Consider the following 27,072-nt stretch of genomic DNA (forward strand, 5'->3'; position numbering starts at 1 on the left):
TTCGTGTCTGCTAAATTGTCTTATGCCTGACATCATTCCTTATAGACAGAGAACTGCAGCTGAAGCAAGAGGAACAGGATGATGGATAGTTTACTAGTAACTTCAGGATCTTCGTGGTGTTTTGCATTAGGTACTTTGCCTAGATAGAATGAATCAATAAAGTCACCTGTGATAGGTAGAATAAATCTGGTTAGTGGGGAAACAGTCACTGAATTTTCTGTTGTTCCATTTTTGTTCGTTGAGTAGTTTTGGAAAATTTTCCCCTAATATTAGGCCCCACTAAATAAATGGGTAACAGAGGAGAGAGGGGATAGTTGATGAGTTGACAGTTATTAGGAAGAAAGTGTAGCATAATGCTTAAAAGCACAGGCCATAGAGTCAGGCAGACCATGGTTGAATCTCAGTTTCCTTATTTATGAAATGGGAATAATAATAGATAGCACATACTTCATAAATTGTAAAAGTTAAATGAGATAATATATGTAAAGTGCTTAGGACAGTGTCTGGTAAATGTAGCTGCTGCTACTCCTACTCTTACTCTATTGCTATTAGGTGATGAGGGAGGAATAAGATGAGAACATTTTAGTGACCTGGTAGAAACTTTCCTTAGGTTGTGCTGGTGAGTGAGCTTGCCAAGTAGATTGTCATGTGGCTTATCCATGTAACCTCCATCCCTCTCTCCCTTTCTCCCTCCTTTCTTTCTTTCTTCTTAATTGAGGAATAATTGACATACAACAAACACATAGATAAAGTGTACACTTTTGTAAGTTTTGATAGATACTATGTCAAAATATATGTGCTTCTGAAACCATCATGAAAATCAAGATGGTGAACGTATTCATCACTTCCACAAGTTTCCTCGTGACCTTTTGTAAGCCCTCCCTTGATTCCTCCCTGCCATTCCTGTTCACCTTCCCCATACCCAGGCAGTCACTGGTCTGCTTTCTGTCACTGTAGATTGGTTCACATTTTCTAGAGTTTTATATAAATGGAATCACACAGTACATGCTTCTTTTGGTCTGACTTCTTTTGTTCAGTGTAATTATTTTGAGATTCACCTATGTCATATGTATTAATAATTCATTCCTTTTTAGTGATGAGTAGTAGTCCATTGTATGGAGATTAACATACCTTTTTTCAAATCAAGTAATTCAGTAGTATACTCTTTTTTTTTTTTTGAGGAAGATTAGCCCTGAGCTAACATCTGCTCCAAGTCCTCCTCTTTTTGCTGAGGAAGACTGGCCCTGAGCTAACATCCATGCCCATCTTCCTCTACTTTACATGTGGGATGCCTGCCACAGCATGGCTTGCCAAGTGGGGCCATGTCTGCACCCGGGATCCACCTGGCAAGACCCGGGCCGCCAAAGTGGAACATGCGCACTTAACCACTGCACCACCGGGTCGGCCTCAGTAGTATGCTTTTTTGATTTGGACATTTCAAATCTGTTTTCAATTCTACAGTCATTTATTGAGTGCATAATATATCTAAGGCTCTGTGCAAAGAGTGTTACAGGGTATAAAGATGAATATCTAGTCCTTACCCTCAAGAAGTTGATAGTCTAATACTGTAGGTAATATGTATGTAGGCAATAATAGTTCAAAGCAGAACTAAAAGGGAAATGAAAAGTTTAGTGAGTGTTTAATTAGGGAAGCTTACTTTTGCCCAAGGGAGGTTGCTGGCAGGGATACAGAGGGAATTGAAAGTACAGGCATACTTCATTTTATTGTGCTTTGCTTTATCGTGCTTCAAAGATACTGTGTTTTTTTACAAGACTCTCCACCAGCAGAAAGATTATGATTTGCTGAAGGTTCAGATGATGGTTAGCATTTTTGAGCAATAAAGAATTTTTTTAATGAATGTATATACATTGTTGTTTTAGACATAATGCTGTTGCACACTTAATAGTCTACAGTATAGTATAAACATAGATTTTGTATGTGCTGGGAAACCAAAAAATTCATGTCACTTTATTGCAGTGATCTGGAACTGAACTCACAATATCTCCAAGGCATGCGTGTACACTGCATGAGTAAAGGAACCTAGGTGTTAAAAGTTCTGAGCTTGTTCAGTGGTTCAGTTTAAGTAGTCTACTTTAGGTGGGACTTTGGGTGAATAAAGATGAAAAAGGGTAACTATAAGAAGATAAGCCTGGAAAAGTAAAGTGGAACCAGTCATGAAAGACTCACTTGCTGTGCCAAAGCAGGTTCAATTTATTTTGTAATTAGTGGGAACCTTGGGAGTAGTTTTGAACAGTGGCATAATGTTATTAGAGCCAGTATCTTAGCCAAAGGAGAAAATTTGTCATAATACTATCCATAGCATATATTTATTTGACACCTGTTTATGTTTGTTCCTTTAAAAATTGTGAGGTTTTTTTAAAGTAAAAATAAAAGTTTTTAAATGTGTATACTGACAACTTGAAGAAAATTGAGTTAAATTAAAATTAATGACTGTATTCTCCATTTTTAAGTGTGTTTTGGCACCTGTTTCTTTGTTGATTTCATTTGAGCTATAGTGTAAATATACATTTATATTGACATTGAAAACTTCTAGATCCTCCTCCCCTCCTTTTTTTTTTTAATATAATGGCTGTTCATGTCTAGTATGAATACAAAAGTGAAAGTGAACCACATGGATAAATATGTTGCCCTTTCTTCTCCTCTTAGTCAGCATAGGTCTCACTCTTCCTGCCTTTTATGGTCTATTCCTGAGTACCCAGCCCTCTAGGGAATGGAAGGGAAAATGAGCTTTTAAAATCTGAGAGCTAGTGTGGGGTCCTGGGTAGGGCAGCAACAGTTACGGTTCAGGGATATGATTTAAATCAAGGAAGGTTAAGTGTATAATGTGACTACTCTAGCTCTGCTCCATTCCACCACTACTCCCTTCCTCTCCTTGTACCACAGCAGATAATGTGCTTTCTCTTATCTGCATTGGAGGCAGTTACAGAATCCTTTTGCACATAGTACTTCAGGCAGTACTTCTCCATCTAGATGAAGTGCTCTGCGTGGAGCCTGGCACAGAGAACATTCTTGGTAAACGTGACCCTCACAACTGACTCTTTGCTTGTGGTTTCAGAACCACAGTAGCTGCTTGAGGAGGAAGCTAGAAAACCTCTTTAGTCACCTTTTTCTTTGGCTAAGACCATTCATCTCATCTTACTCTCCTGAATAGTCTCACCTATGAAAGAACAAAAGTAAAACCAGAAGTACCTCTCATACAATGAGAGTAGGTTTCTGATAATTGAAAATAGCCTGCTTAGCTGCATGAGTAGAGGATATGTCCATTAACTGATTTTTCCATTGCAGGCGACTTGTATGGCGCTATTGGCTCTCCTGTACGATTAGCAAGGACTGTGGTAGTTGGCAAACGACAAGACATGGTCCAGAGGCTGCTTTATTTTCTTACTTATTTCATAAGATGCTCTGAACTTCAGGAAACCCATCTTTTAGAAAACGGAGAAGATGAAGCCATTGTTATGCCAGGCACAGTAATTACTACCACGTTAGAGAAAGGTGAAATAGAAGAATCTGAGTATGTGCTTATCACAATGCATAGAAACAAAAGCAGTTTACTCTTTAAAGAATCAGAAGAAACAAGGACTCCTAACTGTAACTGTAAATATTGTAGTCGTCCACTCCTTGGGCAAAATGTAGAGAATGTTTCACGACAAGAGAGAGAAGATATTCAAAATAGCTCTAAGGAGCTGCTAGGAATTTCAGATGAGTGCCGAATGATTTCTCCTTCTGACTGCCAAGAAGAAAATGCTGTTGATGTTAAACAGTATAGAGATAAATTAAGAACTTGCCTTGATACTAAGTTAGAGACAGTTGTTTGCACAGGATCTGCTCCTGTAGACAAATGTGCATTGTCTGAGTCAGGCTTAGAGCCAGCAGAGGAAACATGGCAGAGTGAGGAATTGCTGGATTCAGGTAATCACACAGGCAAAGTGTTGAGATCTACAGGAATGGTTGTGGAAAAAAAACCTCCAGATAAGCTTGTAACTGCTGCCTTTTCTTGTGAAGGAACCCAGACAAAGGTTACTTTCTTGATAGGGGATTCTATGTCACCTGACTCAGATACTGAAGTGCGGAGTCAGGCAGTAGTGGATCAGATTACCAGGCATCACACCAAGCCACTGAAGGAAGAAACAGGGGCTATTGATCAGCATCAAGAAACTAAACAAACAAGTAAAGACCATTCTGGAGAGTCTGATATACTGAACATGGTTTCTGGAGAGCCCTGTGAACTTCCCTGTTGGAATCATTCAGACCCAGAAAGCATGAGCTTATTTGATGAATATTTTAATGATGATTCAATTGAAACCAGGACTATTGATGATATTCCAGTTAAAACAAGTACAGACAGTAAAGAACACTGCTGTATGTTAGAGTTTTCAAAGAGATTGTGTACAAAAAATAGCAAACAGAACAATGAATTTTGTAAATGTATAGAAACAGTTCACCAAGATTCATGTAAAACCTGCTTTCCTCAGCAAGACCAAAGAGATTCACTCTCCATTCTTGTCCCCCATGGGGATAAAGAGGGTTCAGAGAAAAAAATTGCTGTAGGAACTGAATGGGACATTCCAAGAAATGAAAGTTCAGATAGTGCCCTTGGGGATAGTGAAAGTGAAGATACAGGGCATGATATGACTAGACAAGTAAGCAGTTATTATGGAGGAGAACAAGAAGATTGGGCAGAAGAGGATGAGATACCTTTTCCTGGGTAAGTAGGAAGTTTTAACCTATAATAGGCTCTATATAAATATGTTCCATTCTTTTGTTTAGCTGGTCTCTGAAGGTTGGTAGTAGCTAATTTAAAAGAGATCACTGTCCTGGACAAATTCTGTTTTATTACTGTGTGCTCTTACTCATAGGAAGGATTAAAGGCTAAGCCCCACAGGCATCATAGAAAGACTTTGGAAAGGTGTTAGGGAAGCGTTTGTTGGTACGTAGGAGAATCCTTATTGCTTAAGAGTGTTCAAGCCCTTTAGGAATGAATAAGCCTGCAACTAGAGAGAGGTAATCACTGAGAAGGGAAATGATTAGAAATAACCATTTGGCTGAGACTAAGAGGAAAACAGGGAATGTATACTTTAGGGCAAGTATACGAGGAGAAGAGTCATACTTGAGAAATGTTATTTACCAAACTTTGGATTTGTGAGTTATTTAACTACTTGTTTTAGATAATGGTTTTCATAATGTGATTGTATCAAGAATGTGTTACATGTACAAGGGACAGTATTCCTAAAGTCTATTATGAAATAATTATGCTTACCTCATTACAGATTTGTTCATTAGACCTTCTTCTCTGCATAAGAAAGAGTATTTTGTGGTCTAATTGACTACGTAAGGCTGTTTTTACTTAAGGAGGATTTTATTCTGATTTTATAGAAGATGATGGTACTGGAAATATGGACTAATAGAGTCCAAAAATATTTTTATTGGTAAAATATGTTTATTGCTAATTAGGTATGCCTTCTTTTGGGACCTTTCTTCCAGGTCAAAGTTAATTGAAGTGAGTGCTGTTCAGCCCAACATCGCCAACTTTGGGAGGTCCCTGTTGGGTGGCTACTGCTCGTCTTATGTGCCTGACTTTGTTCTTCAAGGAATTGGGAGTGACGAGAGGCTCCGTCAGTGTCTGGTGTCAGATTTATCTCACGCTGTACAGGTGAGTGCCTTCATTGCTCTTGAATTTATTTAGAACGAACTCTGTTAACCACTAGTATCCAGAATTGCCTTATATTGTGGTCACACTTCACTGTGTAACACAATCGTTCTCTGAATCCGTCACTTTATATATAAAGTATTATATACTTTATAAAGTATATACTATATAATACTTTATATATTTATTACATATATATACACATAAGGTATTATGTATAATACCTGCATGTTTGTAGCTGTCACCATGAAAGCAAGTAGAGTGTTCCAGGAATCTAGCCAACTGGAAATGTGAAATACAGAAAGTACTGTATGTATTCATAGATGTTCATCACTAGATTATGTATAATATCAAAAAAATGGCAAATGCTTAAATGTGCATGGAATTATTTTCTTAATTTCATCTTCAGATTGTTCATTGCTACTATATAGAAGTATAGTTGCTTTTTGTGTATTTATCTTATATCCTGCCACCTTGTTCAACTCTCTTATTTCTTGTAGGTTTTTGTGTGGATTCCGTAGGATTTTCTACATACAGTCTCTTGTCATCAGTGAAGAGACAGTTTTATATTTTCCTTTCCAATCCGGATGCCTTTCGTTTCTTTCTTGCCTGATTGTGTGGGCTAGAACCTTTAGTACAGTATTGCATAGAAGTGCTGATAGTAGATGTTCTTGTCTTTTTCTTGGTGTTAGGGGGGAAACATTGAGTCTTTCCTTATTAAGTATAAGGTTAGCTGAGGATTCTTAAAAATGCCCTTTATAAGGTGGAGCAAGTTCCCTTCTATTCCTAGTTTTTTTGCCACCCCCACCCCCCTTTAAATCATGAAAGAGTGTAGGATTTTGTCAGATACTTTCTCTGTGTCTATTGAAATGATCATGTGATTTTTCTTCTTTAAACTGGTAATGTAGGGGCCAGCCCCGTGGCCGAGTGGTTAAGTTCGAGTGCTCTGCTTTGGCGGCCCAGGGTTCAGATCCTGGGTGCGGACATGGCACCTCTCATTAGGCCATGTTGAGGCAACATCCCACATGCCACAACTAGAAGGATCCACAACTGGAGTATACAACTGTGTACTGGGGGGATTTGGGGAGAAAAAAGCAGGAAAAAAAATAAAATGAATAAACCGGTAATGTGATAGATTACATTGATTGACTTTTTTTGGATGTTAAACCAACCCTTGTATTCCTAGGGTAAAATCCCACTAGTCATGATATATAGTCCTTTTTATATATTGCTGTATTTTATTTACTCATATTTTGTTGGAGGTTTTGGAGCCTGTATTCATGAGGAGTGTTAGTCTATAGTTTTCTTGTGATGTCTTTGTCTAGCTTTAATATCAGAATAATACTGGCCTCATAGAATGAATGGGAAGTATTCCCTCCTCTATTTTCTGGAAGAGTTTCTGGAAGATTGGTGTTATTTTTCTTCCAAATGTTTGATAGAATTCACCAGTGAAGCCGCCTGGGCTCTTTTTTTAAATTGCTAATTCAGTTTCTTGATCTAGATCTATTCTGATTTTCTATTTCTTCTTGAATCAATTTTGATAATTTTGTCTTTCTAGGAACTAGTCAGTTTCATTTAAATGATATAATTTGTTGGAATAAAGTTGTCCTTACTATACACTTATAATTCTTTTAATTTCTATAAAGTCATTGGTTATCTCCCCTCTTTCATTGCTGATTTTATAATCTGTGTGTTGTCCCTCCCCTCCCCCCACCCCCGAGGTGGGAAATTCTCCAAAGAAGAGTTCATTCATGGCTTGACTTCATCAGTAGATATTTTGGGCCCATATACATCAAAGATCAGATCAGCAAGCTATGGCACAAATAGGCCTGCTTTTTGTAAATAAAGTTTTAGTGCAACATGACCACACCCATTTATTTATGTGCTCTGTGACTCTTTTCCTGATTAAACAGCAGAGTTGTCATTGAGACAGACCCTATACCCACTAAAGCATAAAATGTGTTTTCTGTCTGGCTGTTCACAGAATAAGTTTGCTGATTCCTATTTTAGCTGATGGTTGTCAATTTTGTTGATCTTTTCAAGGAAACAACTTTTGTTTTCATTGATTTTCTCTATTTTTCTTTCTTTTATTTCATTGATTTCTATCCTCGTCTTTATTATTTCTTTCCTTCTGCTTGCTTTGGGATTAGTTTGCTCTTTTTCTAGTTTCTTAAGGTGACAGCTTAGGTTATTAATTTGAAATATTTTTTCTTTTCTAATATAGGCGTTTAAAGCTGTAAGTTTTTCTCTAAGTACTACTCTAATGGAATCTCATAAATTCTGTTCTGTTGTGTTTTCATTTTCCTTGACTTCAAAATATTTTCTAATTTCCCTTGCCACTTCTTTGACCCATGGGTTATTTAGAAGTGTGAGGTTTAATTTGTAAATATTTGTGGAATTTTTAAATTTCCTTTTATTGTTGGTTTCTAAATTAGTTCTGTAGTGGTCAGAGAACATACTTAGTATGATTTCAATCCTTTTAAATTTATTAAGACTTGTATTATGGCCCAGCATATGGTTTGTCCTGGAAAATGTTCCACGTGTGCTTGAAAAGAATAGTTTGCTGTTGTTGAGTGGAGTGTTCTATAGATGTCACGTCAAGTTGGTTGATAGTATTATTCAAGACTTCTATGTCATTGCTGATTTTCTATCTAGTTGTTTCATCAGTTACTGAGAGTGGAATATTGAAATCTCCAGTTGTTGAATTTTCTGTTTATCCCTTTGATTCCTTGTGTCATTTCAGTAATTTTTTACACAAACACTTCTCCTTCCCTCACTCCCCCCCAAAAAAACGTTAAAAAGGAAATAGAGAAAGCCCACCAGGAAATCATGGGTGAGAAAATATGGCTCATTGAGCAAGCAGTCACTTAATTGTTAGCCAGAAACACTTAAACCTTTTGTGTCTATAGAAAATTACCTAAAATTGTAAATCTTGGTGTTTTATTATATAGTGGAGAAATTATGGCAAATTTAGATAAAAACAAACATTGTAAAGAAAATCTCAGAACTTATTTTCTTTATATTTAAAAGCTATTTTGCTCAGCCTTTTAACACCAATCAGATAAATATTTACTGACATACTATGTTCTGGACATAGTGCTAATACTCCAAGGGATATATAGATGAAAAAGAAATAGTTTCTCACCTCAAGTCATTTATTCAGTAATGGAAAAAATAAGGCAAATATATGAATAAATGTAGTACAAGATGTAAAAAAATAAATGCCTGAGGAGGATACTGATAAGTAATTTAATGGTTCAGAGGAAAGAATTTATGTCAGTTGATGGTATTTGTCCTTCAGGGTGAAGGAACTGTTTCTGTTTTTTTCAATTCTGTCTTCCCAGTGCCTGACATAGTGCTCAGTATTTGGTGAATTACTTGGTTAGGAAATCCCATGTGGGTCTTTTTAATGTTCTCTGTGTCCTGCTATCTTTCGTTACTTCTGATCTTAGTCACTCAGTCTCTTTTCTTCTTCCATCTGTACCCATTACTTCACACAGTGTTCTTTGGTGTTCTCTCTGAAAACTTGGCATTGAAAGGGGTTACTGTCTCCTCCTGTGTCCTTACTGTGTGCCAGAGACTTAAATGTGATACCTCACTTAACCTTATAATAATCCTTTGAGGTACTTATTATTATCATCCCTGTATTTCAGATATGGCACAGAGAGACTTTTAAGTTACATAGATAGGGACTGGTAGAGCTAAAATCAGTCCTATCTGCCTATTCTTAAGCTATGCTGTTAAGCTTTTGTGCCGTACTCTCTCTCAAACAGATGAACAAAGGTTAAAACGGAGCAGCCCAGTGGCGCAGTGGTTAAGTTCACACATTCTGCTTTGGGGGCCCAGGATTTGCTGGTTCAGATCCCAGGTGCGGACCTACGTACTGCTTATCAAGCCATGCTGTGGCAGGCGTCCCACAAATAAAATAGAGGAAGATAGGCATGGATGTTAGCTCAGGGCCAATCTTACTTAGCAAAAAGAGGAGGATTGGTCAAGACTATTCCTGATTGTGGAGATGATGTGGGAGCAAAATGGCGGGGTGAGCTGACCCGGGATTCTCTCCCCTCCAAAATACAACAAAGGACTGGAAAAACTGAATTTCAGAGAATAAATCTAATGCCAGCATGTTAGAGACCTACAATACCAAGAAGGCGGAGATCATAAACCCTACTTACGGCCTTGGAGGCACTGGAATGGTAGGAGAGAACATCGCTCCCTCCCCTAGAGTCTGCGATCGCTGCTGGCCGGTTGGGAAGGAGCAGGGGAGGGGCCATGCAACCAAGGGATCCTCCAGGACTCCTGCCGCTGGTTCAGTGGAAACCGGCTGACGGGGGGAAAGCTTCTGTCCGCGGGGACCCCATAAACCCAGGGCTCGGGAGACCAGAGAACAGAACTGATCTGAATCCAGACCAGCGCGTGAGAATAACATCCCCTCCCTCCCAGCAAAGCCAGTGGGTGCAGCCATCTTGCCAGAAGGCGGAGAGCTCATAACACGCAGCTCTCGACCCCCATCTAGTGGCCACAGGCTGTAACTGCAACTGAATTCTACCACCATGCGAAAAAACCGCTCCTCTACCATCCAGCAATTTATAAAAGCCCCAGACCAGAAGGAAAACAATAAAAACATAGAATTAAGTCCTGAGGACTTGGAATTAGGTAAACTAAGTGATAATGGCTTCAGAGCAGCTATAATCAAAAAACTCAATGAGGTAGAGAGAAAGATAGAGAAACAAGCCGAGTTCTGGAGTTGCTTCACAAAGGAGATGGAAATCATAAAGAAGAATCAAACAGAATTACTAGAGATGAAAAACACAGTGGACCAGATAAAACAGAATACGGATTCCCTGAATGCCCATGTAGACACCATAGAAGAGCAAATTAACATAATTGAAGATAGACAGGCTGAATGGCTCCAGACAGAGGAAGAAAGAGAACTAAGAATTAAAAAAAAATGAGGAAAATCACTGAGAGATAATGGATTCAATGAGAAATAAGAACATAAGGATCATAGGAATTCCTGAGAATGTGGAAAAGGAAAATGGAGCAGAAAGTGTGCTTAACGAAATTATTGAAGAGAACTTCCCAAATCTAGGGATTGATGGAGAAATGTGTGTAGAGGAGGGTTTCAGATCTCCCAGATTTGTCAATGTAAAAAGACCTACTGCAAGGCACATAGTAGTAAAATTGGCAAAAAGGAAAGATAAGGAAAGAATACTCAGGGAAGTAAGGAAAAAAAAAAGAGAATAACCTATAAAGGAGCCCCTATCAGACTGTCAGCGAATTTCTCTACAGAAACCTTACAAGCTAGGAGAGGATAGAGTGACATATTCAAAGCTTTAAAAGATAAAAATCTTCAGCAAAGAATACTCTATCCAGCAAGAATTTCCTTCAGATAGAGGGAGAAATTAGCTCTTTTCCAGACAAACAAAAGTTAGGGGAATTTGTAACTAAAAGCCCTCCGCTACAAGAAATCCTCAAGAAGGTTCTCATACCTGAAAAAAGAAAAAAGGGAGAAAGGGGACACAGTCCACAGACTAGGGAGACCAATGGATAGAACCAGAACAGGATAGCAAATATTCAGCTATAGCATTAGGGTAAAGGTAAGGAAACTACCAAAGCAAGGACGATCTTAGCACTCTAACTAAAAATTCATAAGACGAGTTCAAATAAGAAATGAAAATAATTATTTAGGAGAGGAAGAGCAAAGGGTCTAAATCAGTATTGGTCAAGTAAGTAAGAGACCACCAGAGAATAGACTATATTATACACGAGATTCTAAATACAAACTTCAAGGTAGACACTAAAATAAACTACAGAACAGAGTCACAAATCATAAATAAGGAAAAATCTGAGACACCCAGCATAAGAAATTGCAGTATTAAATGGGTAGTCTAAAGCACACAGGAAAAGAAATGCAGGAAAACAAGATAATGAGCGACAGATTGACAGCATTAAGTCCACATGCATCAATAATCACTCTCAATGTAAACGGATTGAACTCTCCAATAAAAAGACACAGAGTGGCAAAATGGATTAAAGAACAAGACCCAACAATTTGTTGCCTCCAGGAAACACACCTCAGCCCCAAGGACAAACACAGACTCAGGGTGAAGGGGTGGAGGACAATACTTCAAGCTAATAGCAAGGAAAAAAAGGCAGGTGTTACAATTCTTATATCAGACTAAGTGGATTTCAAAATAAGACAGGTAAAGAGAGACACAGAGGAACAATATATAATGATCAAAGGGACACTTCATCAAGAAGAAATAACGCTTATAAATATCTATGCACCCAACACAGGAGCACCAAGATTCATAAAGCAACTATTAACAGACCTAAAGGAAGATGTTAAAAACAACACAATAATAGTAGGGGACCTCAACACCCCACTCACATCAATTGACAGATCATCCAGACAGAAAATCAACAAGGAAATAGTGGAGCTAAATGAAAAACTAAAACAATTGGACTTAATAGACATATATAGATCACTTCACCCTAAAAGAGCTGAATACACATTCTTCTCAAGTGCACATGGAACATTCTCAAGGATAGACCATATGTTGGGAAACAAGGCAAGCCTCTACAAGTTTAAAAAAATTGAAATAATAACAAGCATCTTCTCTGAGCATACTGCTATAAGGCTAGAAATTAATTACAAGAAAAAAGCTGAGAAAGGCACAAAGATGTGGAGACTAAACAACACACTACTGAACAAGCAATGGATCATTGAAGAAATTAAAGAAGAAATCAAAAAATACCTGTAAACAAATGAAAATGATAGCATGCCATACCAACTCATATGGGATACAGCAAAAGCTGTATTAAGAGGAAAATTCATCGCAATACAGGCATATCTTAACAAGCAAGAAAAATCCCAAATAAGCAACCTTAAAGCACACCTAACTGAACTAGAGAAAAAAGAACAAATGAAGCCCAAAGTCAGCAGAAGGAGAGAAATAATAAAAATCAGAGCAGAAATAAGTACTATTGAAATGAAAAAGGCAGTAGAAAGGATCAATGAAACAAAGAGCTGGTTTTTTGAGAAGATAAAATTGAGAAACCACTAGCCAGACTTACAAAGAAAAAAAAGGAGAAAGCTCAAATAAACAAAATCACAAATGAGCGTGGAGAAATAACAACAGACTCTGCAGAAATACAAGGGATTATAAGAGAATACTACAAAAAACTATATGCCAACAGAATGGATAACCTAGAGGAAATGGATAAATTCTTGGACTCCTACAATCTCCCAAAGCTCACTCAAGAAGAGGCAGACAATTTGAACAGACCAATCACAAGGAAAGAGATCGAAACAGTAATCAAAGCATCCCAAAGAATAAAACCCTAGGACCAGATGGCTTTCCTGGGGAATTCCACCAAACTTTCAGAGAGGATTTAATACCTATCCTTTTCAAGCTATTCCAAAAAATTAGGGAAGATGGAACACTTCCTAACACATTCTATGAGGCCAACATCACGCTGATACCAAAACCAGACAAGGACACCACGAAAAAAGAGAACTACAGGCCAATATCACTGATGAACATAGATGCAAAAATTCTAAACAAAATTTTGGCAACCAGAATTCAGCAATTCATCAAAAGGATCATACATCATGATCAGGTGGGATTCATACCAGGTACACAGGGATGGTTCAACATCTGCAAATCAATCAACGTGATACACCACATCAACAAACTGAGGAATAAAAACCACATAATCATCTCAATAGATGCAGAGAAGGCATTTGACAAGATCCAACAGCCATTTATGATAAAAACTCTGAACAAAATGGGCATAGAAGAAAACTACCTCAACATAATAAAGGCCATATATGACAAACCCACAGCCAACATCATACTCAATGGGCAAAAACTGAACGCCATCCCCCTGAAAACAGGAACGAGACAAGGATGCCCTCTATCACGACTTTTATTTAACATAGTACTGGAGGTCCTGGCCAGAGCAATCAGGCAAGAAAAAGGAATAAAAGGAATCCAAATAGGGAGGGAAGAAGTGAAACTCTCGCTGTTTGCAGACGACATGATCTTATATATAGAAAACCCCAAAGAATCCATTGCAAAACTGTTAGAAGTAATCAACAACTACAGTAAAGTTGCAGGGTATAAAATCAATTTGCATAAATCAGTAGCATTTCTATACTCCAATAATGAACTAACAGAAAAAGAACTCAAGAACACAATACCGTTCACAATTGCAACAAAAAGAATAAAATACCTTGGGGTAAATTTAACTAAGGCAGTGAAGGACCTATATAATGAAAATTACAAGGCCTTTCTGAGAGAATTGGATGATGACATAAGGAGATGGAAAGACATTCCATGTACATGGATTGGAAGAATAAACATAGTTAAAATATCTGTTCTACCTAAAGCAATCTACAGATTCAATGCCATCCCAATCAGAATCCCAATGACATTCTTTACAGAATTAGAACAAAGAATCCTAAAATTCATATGGGGCAACAAAAGACCCCGAATTGCTAAAGCAATCCTGAGAAAAAAGAACAAAACGGTAGGCATCACAATCCCTGACTTCAAAACATACTACAAAGCTACAGTAATCAAAACAGCATGGTACTGGTACAAAAACAGGTGCACAGATCAATGGAACAGAATTGAAAGCCCAGAAATAAAACCACACATCTATGGACAGCTTATCTTTGACAAAGGAGCTGAGGGCCTACAATGGAGGAAAGAAAGTCTCTTCAACAAATGGTGCTGGGAAAACTGGACAGCCACATGTAAAAGGATGAAAACTGACCACTCTTTTTCACCATTCACAAAAATAAACTCAAAATGGATCAAAGACCTAAAGGTGAGACCTGAAACCATAAGGCTTCTGGAAGAAAACGTAGGCAGTACACTCTTTGACATCAGTATTAAAAGGATCTTTTCGGACACCATGCCTTCTCAGAGAAGGGAAACAATAAAAAGAATAAACAAATGGGACTTCATCAGACTAAAGAGCTTCTTCAAGGCAAATGAAAACAGGATTGAAACAAAAAAACAACCCACTAACTTGGAAAAAATATTTGCAAGTCATGTATCTGACAAAGGCTTAATATCCATAATATATAAAGAACTCTCACAACTCAACAACAAAACATCAAACAACCCAATCAAAAAAAATGGGCTGGAGACATAAGCAGACATTTCTCCAAAGAAATACTGATGGCCAATAGGCACATGAAAAGATGCTCATCATCGCTGATCATCAGGGAAATGCAAATCAAAACTACACTAAGATATCACCTTACACCCATTAGAATGACAAAAATATCTAAAACTAATAGAAACAAATGTTGGAGAAGTTGTGGAGAAAAAGGAACCCTCATACAGTGCTGGTGGGAATGCAAACTGGTGCAGCCACTATGGAAAACAGTATGGAGATTCCTCAAAAAATAAAAAATAGAGCTACCATACGATCCAGCCATCCCACTACTGGGTGTTTATCCAAAGAGCTTGAAATCAACAATCCCAAAAGTCCTATGCACCCCAATGTTCATTGCAGCATAATTTACAATAGCCAAGACATGGAAGCAACCTAAGTGCCCAGCAACAGACGAATGGATAAAGAAGATGTGGTACATATATACAATGGAATACTACTCAGCTGCAAAACAGAGCAAAATCATTCCATTTGCAATAACATGGATGGACCTTGAGAGAATTATGTTAAGTGAAATAAGCCAGCGAGAGAAAGATAATCTGTGTATGACTCCACTCATACGAGGAATTTAAAATTATGGACTAAGAACAGTTTAGTGGATACCAGGGGAAAGGTGGGGTGGGGGGTGGGCACAAAGGGTGAAGTAGTGCACCTACAACACGAATGACAAACATTAATGTACAACTGAAATTTCACAAGATTGTAACCTATCATTAACTCAATAAAAAAACAAAACAAAACAAAACAAAACAAAAAGAGGAGGATTGGTGGCAGATGTTAGCTCAGGGCCAGTGTTCCTCACATACACACACAAAAGGTTAAAATGAGTACAAAAAGCAAAACTAGTGTTACAAAGCTTTCAAGAATTTTGTATATTAGTGGTCCTAGTTTTATTTTTCTTTACACTGGTAAAAAGTAAGAGCTTATTTTGTCTTCTGCCTTCTGTTTTAGTAACTGAGTTTCTGGTCTTTCCCTCTCATATTTTCATGTAATTATATAAGATATTTTATTATCAAAGAGTATTACAGAAAATTTTGAAAAAATGGAAAGTAAGATACCAACCTTAATCTCAGCACTAAGAGGTTGTTGAATTTTTTATGTCATTTTTTCCTATTTATGCACAAGGTTTATTTTTAATGGTTTTAGTTATTATATACTTAATATTTATCATCATTACATTTAATATGAGAACTAATTTTTATGTGCCTACATGGAAAAACATGTAGGAACCTTTTAATACATAAATACTGAGGATAGTACTTTTTTTAAAAAAAGATATAATCTTATTCTTCTGAACTAAATTAGCAGTGTCTTTTCTTTTTCTCCCCAGTTTCTGAGAAAGTCTCATTTTCCTTACTATCAGATCAATATATATTTGTTTTATAAAATGTTGAAATGTGTAGAAAGCTAAACAAAATTTTCCCAGCTCTACCATTCTGTGGCAGCCATTTTTAATATAAAAACAACTCTGGTCATTATGCAGTATATGGTGTCTGATAAAACCCAGACTTGGCCACTCACTACCTATGTATCCTAAGACAAGATATTTAATCTAATAAAGCCTCAGTTTCCTTGGCTATAGTGAAATGATGCTAATGTTTGTATACCAGAGTTATATTGTGTGGTGTTTTATATATATTTTAGGCATTCTGTGCCTTGTATCTTCTTGTCATCATTATTATTCTGTATGTGTATATGTGTGTGTGTTGTGATACACACCATATATATATACATAAAAAAAAATCTGAGGCCTTTTATATATATACACACATATATTTTTAATATATAAACATACTTTTAAATATACTATATACACATATAGTTTTGATAAGTTTTCTTGAAAAACTTTGTTTTTCTTTAGATTTGCCATAATTTCCTTACTGTATAATAAAACAATAAAATTTACATTTTTATGTACATACACATATAATGTAAATACATATATGTATATATTTTTTATATGTACTGTACATATATATAAAATGTGTATCAGTGCGTGTGTATACACATTATATATGGTATTATATTTATTATTGAATTCTGCTTTTGTCATTTAACAGTTGATATAAGAGAATTTCTCCATATTATTAATATACTTTTTAAGCATTGTTTTTAATGTTTACTATTTCATGGTTTTGTCATATGGTTTTTCTCACCATTCTCCTATTTCTTGACTTTTATTTATTTTTCCAGTTTTATTGATATATAATTGACATGTAACATCGTACTGGTTTAAGGTGTTACAACATGATGATTTGCTGTATATATATACACTAGTCGCCTCTTATCCATAGGGGATATGTTCCAAGACTCCCAGCAGATTCCTGAAACCGCAGATACTACCAAACCCTATGTATACTATTTTTTTCCCTATACATACATACTTATGACAAAGTCTAATTTATAAGTTAGGCACAGTAAGAGATTAACAACAATAACTAATAATAAAATAGAACAGTTAGAACAATATACAATCTTGCACTGCATAATGATTTTTCAGTCAATGACAGACTATATATATGCATGTGGTCCCATAAGATTAGTACTATATAGCCTCAGTATGTAGTAGGCTCTGCCATCTAGGTTTGTGTAAAGTATACTCTATGATGTTCACATGACAACGAAATCACCTACGAAATCACCTAATGACACATTTCTCAGAATCTATCCCTTTTGTTAAGTTACACATGACTGTACTGTAATAAAAGTTAGTGTAGATCTTAGCAACCTCACCATACGATTTTTGTCTGTCCTTAGTAAGTTGAGATTGTTTACCTTTTCACTTAAAGGAAGCACTTTAGGGCTTCTCTTGGCGTATCCAAATTGCCAGCATCACTATTCTTGTGCTTTAGGGCCATTATTAAGTAAAATAAGGGTTATTTGAACACAAGCACTTGCGATACCTCGGCGGTCAATCTGATAAGTAAGACAGCTATTAAGAGACTGATGGGTGGGTAGTGTATACAGCATGGATATGCTGGACAAAGGGATGATATACGTCCCACCCTGGATGGAGCAGGATAGCATGAGATTTCATCACACTACTCAGAATGGCTCACAATTTAAAACTTATGAATTGCTTATTTCTGGAATTTTCCATTTATATATTCCAACCAAGGTTGACCATAGGTAAATGAAACCATGGAAAGCAAGACCACACATAAGGGGGGACTACTGTATTGCAAAGTGATTACCACAATAAGTTTCGTTAACATCCATCACCTCACACTTACCAGTTTTTTTCTTGTGATGGGAACTTTTAAGATCTTCTTGCTTAGCAACTTCCAAATATACAGTACAGTATTGTTAAGTATAGTCTCCATGCTGTACATTACATCTCCAGAATTTATTTATCCTATAACTAGAAGTTTGTACCTTTTGACCACCTTCACCTATTTCCCCCACCTTACAACCCCACCTCTGTCAACCACCAGTCTGTTCTCTGTTTCTACAAGTTTGGTTTTTTTAGATTCCACATATGAGTGAGATCATGACAGTATTTGTATTTTTTTGACTTATTTCACTTAGCATAATGCCTTTAAATCCATCCATGTTGTTGCATATGGCAAGATTTCCTTCTTTCTCATGGCTAAATAATATTAGATTGTGTGTATATGTGTGTGTGTGTATATATATATGTATGTGTGTGTGTGTATATACATATATATACATATGTATATACACACATCAAGTCTTCTCTCTACATTCATCCATTGATGGACATTTAGGTTGTTTCCTATCTCGCCTGGCTATTGTGAATAATGCTGCAGTAAACCATGGGAATGCAGGTATCTCTTTGATATCCTGTTTTCATTTCCTTTGGATATATACCCAGAAGTGGAATTGTTAGATCATATGGTAGTTCCATTTTAATTTTTGGAGGAACATCCATACCGTTTTCCATAGTGGCTGCACCAATTTATATTCCCACCCACACTGCACCAAGGTTCGCTTTTCTCCGCATCCTGACCAACACTTGTTATTTCTTGTCTTTTTTTCATAATAGCCATTCTGACGGGTGTGAGGTGATAGCTCATTGTGGTTTTGATTTGCATTTGCCTGATGATTAGTGATGTTGAGCACCTTTTCATCTACCTGTTTTTATGTCTACTTTGAGAAGATGTCTATTCAGTTCCTCTGCCCATTTTTTAATTGGATTTTTTTTTTTTTTTTGCTGTGGAGTTGTATATTTTGGATATTATATACATATTGTGTATTTTGGATATTATATCTTGGATATTATATCTGTATATATTTTGGATATTAACCCCTTATCAGATCTTTGTTTTGCAAATATTTTCTCCCATTCTATAGGCTGCCTTTTCATTTTGCTGATGGTTTCCTTTGCTGTTCAGAAGCCTTTTAATTTAGTTTGCTTTTATTGCCTTTGTCTTTTGTGTCAAATCCAAAAAATCATTGCTAACACTTATGTCTAGGAGCTTACTCCTTATATTTTCTTCTAGGAGTTTTATGTTTCAGATCTTACATTCAAGTCTTTAATCCAATTTGAATTGATTTTTGTGTATGGTATAAGATAGGGGTCCAGTTTCATTCTTTTGCATGTGGCTGTTCAGTTTTCCCAGCACCATCTATTGAAGAGACTATCCTTTCTCCATTGTGTACTCTTGGGTTCCTTTGTCATAAATTAATTGAGCATATATGCGTAGGTTTATTTCTGAGTTCTCTTTTCTCTATTGCTCAGGTTTTAAAAGAGTTTTCTTCCTTTTACTGTTGTAGGTAACCGCTGATACTGTTGCTATGTTTTATGAATTTAAGATTATTTCTTTAGGCTAGATTCCCAGAAATGAAATTACTGGCCAGTTTTTAAGATTAGGACTATTTTCATGTTCTTGATAGATGTTGGTTAGTTTTTTCCCCAAAAGGCAATGCCAATGTGAACAGCAATTTGCAGTGTTTCTGTTCGCTCCATAATATTGAGGTTCTCATTTTTATTTTTGAAGATAATTGAAGAAAACTGGCTAGTTTTGAGGAAAGTTCACTGAAGTTGATGTGGCACATTTTGAGTTTAAAAGTGCAATTTGCAAGACCATGTTTAAACACCTAGCAGACAACTGAAAAATCAGATTGTGTAACAGGGTAGAGATATGGGACAAAGATACTTGAAGATTTGGGAGTTTATGTATTGAGATTCTAGAAATGCCTGGGAGAGTGAAAAAGAGGGTAAGATTGTAAATGAATTTGTAGTTTAGACATCATGGAACTCTTAGAAGAAGGTTTAAAGAAAAATAAAGCTTGAGGTTTACTGCTTCTCTCTCACATACATACACTTCCCATTTTGTGACTTGGAAGTCTCTGAAGCTGGATGATATAAGCTTAGTAAAGATTATGGAGGAGGCTGCTACAAGGTCTCAGTTGAGAACATACTGCCATTGGGTGTAGGCTGCCTTTTTCCAGAAGTTTAAGTTGGAAGCAAGGACTAAGGTTGTTTTAAGTTGAAATTTTATCAGACCAGGACATTGCATATGGCAAGACATTGAATGAAACCTAGTAATTTCAGAATGAGTGACTGGCAGTGCTCCCGAGCCACCTTATGTTTTAACAACTCCTAAAGTGAGTTTTATTTGAATTATTTCTGATCGCAAGCTTGAAATTTAGGGCCTTCTTTCTTGGGAGACCACTAACTTGGGACCATTATCCTTTTCCTTACCAAAAATTAGCTTTTATAGATATTGGTTTGATAAACCTTTTAAATCTTAGCCACATGCCTTTTGATTGGGGAGCTCTAAAGTTAATTTCTAAAGTGGTTTGTAACCCTTTAAACAAGGTATATTTCGTAGCAGTTTCCTTGTTGTCTGTTTAGGCATTTCCTTCTGAGGATAATGGATGGACCCCCTTCATAGTTCTCATCTCCTAAAGATGCCCACTGCTTCTGAAAGTAGTAGTCTACCTTTAACAGTTTGTTATTCCACTTTGGTTATTTGATCATACCTTCTGTCTTATATAACCACGGAGATGCTTACATTAAAATACACGTTCACTTTTTTTTTTAAGATTGGCACCTGAGCTAACAACTGTTGCCAATCTTCTCTTTTTTTTTTTCTTCCCCAAATCTCCCCAGTACATAGTTGTATATTTTTTCAGTTGTGGATCCTTCTAGTTGTGGCATGTGGGACGCCACCTCAACATGGCCTAATGAGCGGTGCTGTGTCTGTGCCCAGGATGTGAACTCTGGGCTGCCGAAGCAGAGCGCACGAACTCAACCACTTGGCCGCGGGGCCGGCCCCATACGTGTTCACTTTTATCTTATCTCTTAAAATGTGAGATATACCTTACGTCTTTAGATATATATACCATTTTCAAAATTATGTTTCGGTAATTGAGTTGATGAATAGAAAAATATTATATCTTTGGTAATAGTTGAGTAAATTTTATAAAAACAAATATAAAGGTTAGAGTTCTAAGGAAAGTCTTCACAGTGTACCTTTCCAGGCATTTTCTTTCCCATTCTCTTCTTCCCCACTTCTCAGTATCATTTTTTTCACGAATTTAGTCACATGCCCCTACTTCTCTCTCTCAATCTTCTCATGATATTCTCTCTTCCACAATTGTCCCTCTCTCTCCATTTTTTACCAGAAGTCCTATCCATACTTAAATATCATAGCCCTATTTCTCTTCTACTGTGTAACTGCTCGTCACACAGAACCCACCGTTGCCCTCCTCTGCTACCCCAACACTTGGTTCCTATTTTGTCTGTTATACTTATGTCTTTTTGTAGGTGTGTTTATTTCTGTCTTCCTCATGAGACTCTGAGCTTCGTTGTCTTTGTTTCCTTAGCATTGAGCAGAAAGCTTTATTCAAAGTGATTGTTCATTAACTGGGCAAAGGGCTATCCTTTGGGGATACCAAACCTGGATTTATCCAGGAGGAAACTGACATTCTTAGCTATGAAACTGTAGTAACAGTAAAAGTTCAAAAGGAAAAAGGTGGTGCAGGCCCCATGGCTGAGTGGTTAAGTTCGCGCGCTCCGCTTTGGTGGCCCAGGGTTTCGCTGGTTTGGATCCTGGGCATGCACATGGCACCACTTGTCAGGCCATGCTGAAAGCAGCGTCCACTTAGCACAACCAGAGGCACTCACAACTAGAATATACAACTATGTACTAGGAGGCTTTGGGGAGAAGAAGAATAAAGAAAAAAAAAAAAGATTGGCAACAGTTGTTGGCTCAGGTGCCAAGTTTTACCAAAAAAAGGAAAAAGGCCATTGAGTTCAAGTATTTCAAATTGTATTTCTCTCAGTCTTATTGCTGCTATTCCATATGGCCAGTGGTGAAGAAATCTTTACCTTTCCAAATACAGAAAGATGTTAAAGTATTGAGCGTTCTAAAGCCATCATCTCTTTCTGATAGTTGTGCTATGTATTTAATTGTCAATTTTGGTCTTTGTGTGTAAAGCATGGGAAACCAAGGGCACGGCCACTTGCCAGTAGTCCTTCTGTTGGTATATGTGAGTTAAAAGTATTTTTCACTATACCTTAAATTTTCTAATTATAAAAGTGTCGTTTAGGTAAATTCTTGTGATAAGAATTCAGACAGTATAAAGATATACAAAGCAAAAAGTAGAAATCCTTCCTCATAGTCTTAATATTCCATAGTTCTTCACAGAGATCTTCATAATAAAGAGTTTAATTTGAGTATTTTCTATACTTTTTCATTGAGATATAGATCTGAATTTTTAAAAATGTAACTGGGATATAAAGTGTTTGCATATATAGTGACTTTTGTTTCCCATTTAACCTCGTATCTTGGAGAGTCATGTTAGTATCTGTTGATTTTTCTTCTTTTTAACTGCTATATCCATACTCTAGATGTACGTCTTGGTAAAATAGAAAAACCTAGCACACACAAGCAAGGCACTTCATCTAATCAAGGGATAGCCCCTGAGGTGTTCAAACAAAGTAATGCCTGCAGTTTGGGATAGTTAGCACAGAACCTTACCTACCATTGACTTGTTCATGTGAATTCCTGTCCTATCTATTTTTAAAATGTTTAGCTCTTTCAAGGTAAACAAAATTTTCTTCCTATTACTTTGCACATAGTCAGCACTCAGTAAATTTGTCAAATGAATGAATGATCAAAAGACTGGTGAAAGTTAAGTTCTGATTTAAAGAATACAAAGTTCTGGTAACAAATCTCCAGCTATGATGATTTCTATATCTTAGGATGTTTGTTATTGAGTTAACTACCTATTCCGTTCTCTATTGTCAAGGATTCTTTGGCAGTAGCTGTCAGAATTTAATATTCTTTTATTCTGTTTTTGTTTAGTGTCTCTTCACTGCCTCATTCCATTAACATTATCTCTGAAAAATTAATTTGCTTATCATAAGATGAATTCTTCTTTTCTTTTCAGCATCCAGTGTTGGATGAACCAATAGCAGAAGCTGTATGTATTATAGCAGATATGGATAAATGGACTGTTCAAGTGGCCAGTAGCCAGAGACGAATGACAGATAACAAATTGGGAAAGGAAGTATTGGTTTCCAGTCTTGTTTCCAACTTGCTTCATTCCACTCTTCAGCTTTATAAACATAACTTGTCTCCAAATTTTGTAAGTATGTGTAAGGCTTGAATTTACTTTGAGCACTCTGTTAGGTGTCTAGTATGTGCCTAGATTGAATACTATTGTTACCTTCATCATTGTTTTCCTGAAAGAAGGTGTTATAGATTGAATTTTTGTATTCCCCTAAAATCCATATGTTGAAGCCCTAAAACCCAGTGTGATGATATTTGGAGATGGGCCTTTCAGAAGTAAGTAGAATTAGATTAGGTCATGAGAGTGGGGCCCTCATGATGGGATTAGTGGCAGGAGAAGAAGAAGAGGAAGAAAGATTGCACTGTCTCTGCCATGTGAGGCACCACGAAAAGGCAGCCATCTGCCAGCCAGGAAGAGAAATCTCAGCAGAACCTGACTGTGTTGGCCCCCTGATCTCAGACTTTCAGCCTCCATAACTGTGAAGCAATAATTCTCTGCTGTTTAAGCCACTGCATCTATGGTATTTTGTTATGGCAGCCCATGCTGACTAAGACAGAAGGAGATGTGTACATGTCTATACAATGTATAATTTCAGCAGCCAGACTTTAGTGCCTGACCAGTATCGTGTAAAGTATGAACATGCAACATCCCCAAGCTTTGTGCAGAACGCCAATACGTTTTAGACCCTCATTGTCACGTCAGGACTTTGAATGATCCCTCTTCGTAATACTGTTAACCTCTTACTGAAGACATCATCTACAACTTCCAAAGTCTTTCTTTTTCTTGTTAGGAGAAATATAATATAGCATAGTTAAAAACTCTTCTGTAGGGGCTAGCCCGGTGGCGCAGCACTTAAGTTCACACATTCCGCTTCTCAGCAGCCTGGGGTTCGCTGGTTCAGATCCTGGGTGCGGACATTGCCCCGCTTGGCAAAAGCTATGCTGTGGTAGGCGTCCCCCATATAAAGTAGAGGAAGAAGGGCATGGATGTTAGCTCAGGGCCAGTTTTCCTCAGCCAAAAGAGGAGGATTGGCAGTAGTTAGCTCAGGGCTAATCTTCTTCTTCAAAAAAAAAACTTCTGTAGATCAACATGATAGAGGCCATATATGACAAACCCACAGCTAATATACTTTTATCACTTCTGTTCAACGTGCTACGGAAAGGTCCTAACCAGAGCAGTTAGACAAGAAAAAGAAACACAAGGCATCCAAATTAAAAAGGAAGAAGTCAAATTATCTCTGTTTGCAGATGACATGATCTTATATATAGAAAACTTAAAGATTCCAAAAGACTGATAAAGCTAATAAACAAATTCAGCGAAGTTGCAAGATACAAAATCGTGCAAAGATAGTTGCGTTTACATACACTAGCAATGAACATTCAGTTAAAAAAGCACTTATAATAGCATCAAAAGAATAAATTACTTAGGAATAACTTTAACCAAGGAAGCAAAAGGCTTATACGCTGAAAACTATAAAACATACCTGAAAGAAGTTAAAGGAGACATAAATAAATGGAAAGACGTCTCAGAGAAGTTCATGGATTGGAAGACTTAGTATTAAGATGACAGTACTACCCACAGTGTAGGATTCAATGCCATCCCTATCAGAAATCACCATGACTTATTTTCTTTTAAGAAATAGGCCCATCCCAAAATTTGTATGGCATCTCAAGGGACCCTGAAAAGCCAAAACAATCTTGAAAAAGGTGGACGACTCACATTTCCTGATTTCAAAACTTACTACAAAGTGACAGTAATCAAAATGGTGTGGTACTGGCATAAGGACAAACATGTAGACCAATAGTATATAAAAAAGAGCCCCAAAAGAAACCCTCACATATGTGGTCACTTGGTTTTTGACAAGGGAGGCAAGACCATTCAAAGGGGAAAGGAGTCTTTTTAACAAATCATGCTGAGAAAACTGGATATCCACATGCAAATATAAGTGCATACCTTATACTGTATGCAAAAATGAACTCGAACTCAAATGTAAACTTAAGTGATAAAACTGTGAAACTCTGAAGAAAAAATATATACAGGAGATAATCTGCATGACTTTGGATTTGGCAGTTATTTCTTGGATTTGACACCAAAAAAAGCACGGGCAACAAAAGTAAAAATTAGATAATCAGACTTCATCAAATTAAAAACTTTTGTACATGAAAGGGCAGTATCAACAGAGTGAAAAGACAACCCACACGACGGGAGAAAATATTTGCAAATCATATATCTGTAAAAAGATTGATATCCAGAATATATAGAGAACTCAACAACAAACAACTGAAAAAATGGGCAAAAGACTTGAATACACATTTCTTTAAAGAAGACATAAAAATGGCCAATAAGCACATGAAAAGATGTTCAACATTATTAGTCATTAGGAGAATGCAAATCAAAACCACGATGAGATACCACTTCAAACCCATAAGCATGGCTATGGTCAAAAACAGCAAAAATAAGTATTGGCCAGGATGTGGAGAAATTGGAACTCTTGTGCTTTGCAGGTGGGAATGTAAAATGGCACAGCTGCTTTGGAGAACAGTTTGGCAGTTCCTCAAAAAGTTTAACAGTGTGTTGTCATGTGATCCAAGAATTCTGCTTCTAGGTTTATACTCAAAACAGTTGAAAGCAGGGACTCAAGCAAATGTGCCATCATGTTCATAGCAGCTTTATTGGCAATAAGGAGAAATTGGAAACAACTTGTTTCCATCAACAAATAAATAGATAAACAAAATGTGGTATAATACGTAGAATGGGATATTTCAGCCATAAAAAGGGATGAATTTCTAATACATGCTACAACATGGATGAACCTTGAAAACATTATGTTAAGTGAAATAAGGAAAACACGAAAGGTTTTGTTTTTTCATACAGACAAATATGTATGAATACAAAATCATACATACAAATATTGTATGATTCCACTTATATGAGATGTCTAGAATAGGTAAATTCATAGAGACAGAAAGTAGATAGAAGTTACTAGGGGCTCGGGGAAAGGAAGGAATGAGGAGTTATTGTATAATGGGTACAGAGTTTCTCTTTGAGATAATGAAAAGAAGTTCTTGAAATGGGTAGTGACAATGGTGGCACAACATTGTGAATGTACTTAATGCCACGGAATTGTATGTTTAAAAATGAGTAATATGGTAAATTTTTTATCTCTCTCTCTCTCTATATATATATTCTGTAAACATTTTCTTCTTCACTTAAGGCATTTTTCAGCCTAAGTGAGCATTATGGAAAAAACATACACCACAAAACAGTGAATGTGCCAAGAAATACATTCAGTTGTCTTTTTCCAAGAAGAAAATCGGTTTTTATTAGGAGCTTTAATAGCTGATTTTCATTGGAAAGGAATACTCTGCAAGAATTTAGTGTTTTAACACCTGAAACTCATGCTTTTTCCTCAAACATATACATATAGCATCAATTCACATGAAAAATCACATATTTTAGTAAATTGAGCAAGTTAGTTGACAGTAAACAAAATGTATTTGTTTTAGTTTTTAATGTTCCAGTTTAAAAACACCTCTCTCCTAGTAAAGACTACAGAGCATTCTCTGAGCTATTGCAAACTTTTTTTCTTTTACTCACCACGGGAGAATGCACCCTTTCCATGTAAGTACATTTGAAATGTATTGATTTGTAAGAATGTTGAATTTATCAAATTTGGAATAAAAACTATTTTGAAGTTCTGGAAATGAATAGTGGCAATAGTT

At 36.7% G+C, this 27,072-nt stretch overlaps 1 protein-coding gene across 2 annotated transcripts in view; it reads left to right on the top strand.

The window, feature by feature from the left end:
- Positions 1-27,072, top strand: part of FNIP1 (folliculin interacting protein 1) — a 129,660-nt gene that overhangs the window by 97,670 nt on the left and 4,918 nt on the right. For both annotated transcript variants that reach the window (XM_046668275.1, XM_046668276.1), the window contains 3 exons: positions 3,307-4,726; positions 5,503-5,671; positions 23,228-23,425. In XM_046668275.1, the coding sequence (XP_046524231.1) occupies positions 3,307-4,726; positions 5,503-5,671; positions 23,228-23,425 (1,787 nt within the window). The remainder of the gene's footprint in view (positions 1-3,306; positions 4,727-5,502; positions 5,672-23,227; positions 23,426-27,072) is intronic.

The sequence above is a fragment of the Equus quagga genome, chromosome 7, assembly GCF_021613505.1.
Source record: "Equus quagga isolate Etosha38 chromosome 7, UCLA_HA_Equagga_1.0, whole genome shotgun sequence".
Taxonomy (NCBI): domain Eukaryota; kingdom Metazoa; phylum Chordata; class Mammalia; order Perissodactyla; family Equidae; genus Equus; species Equus quagga.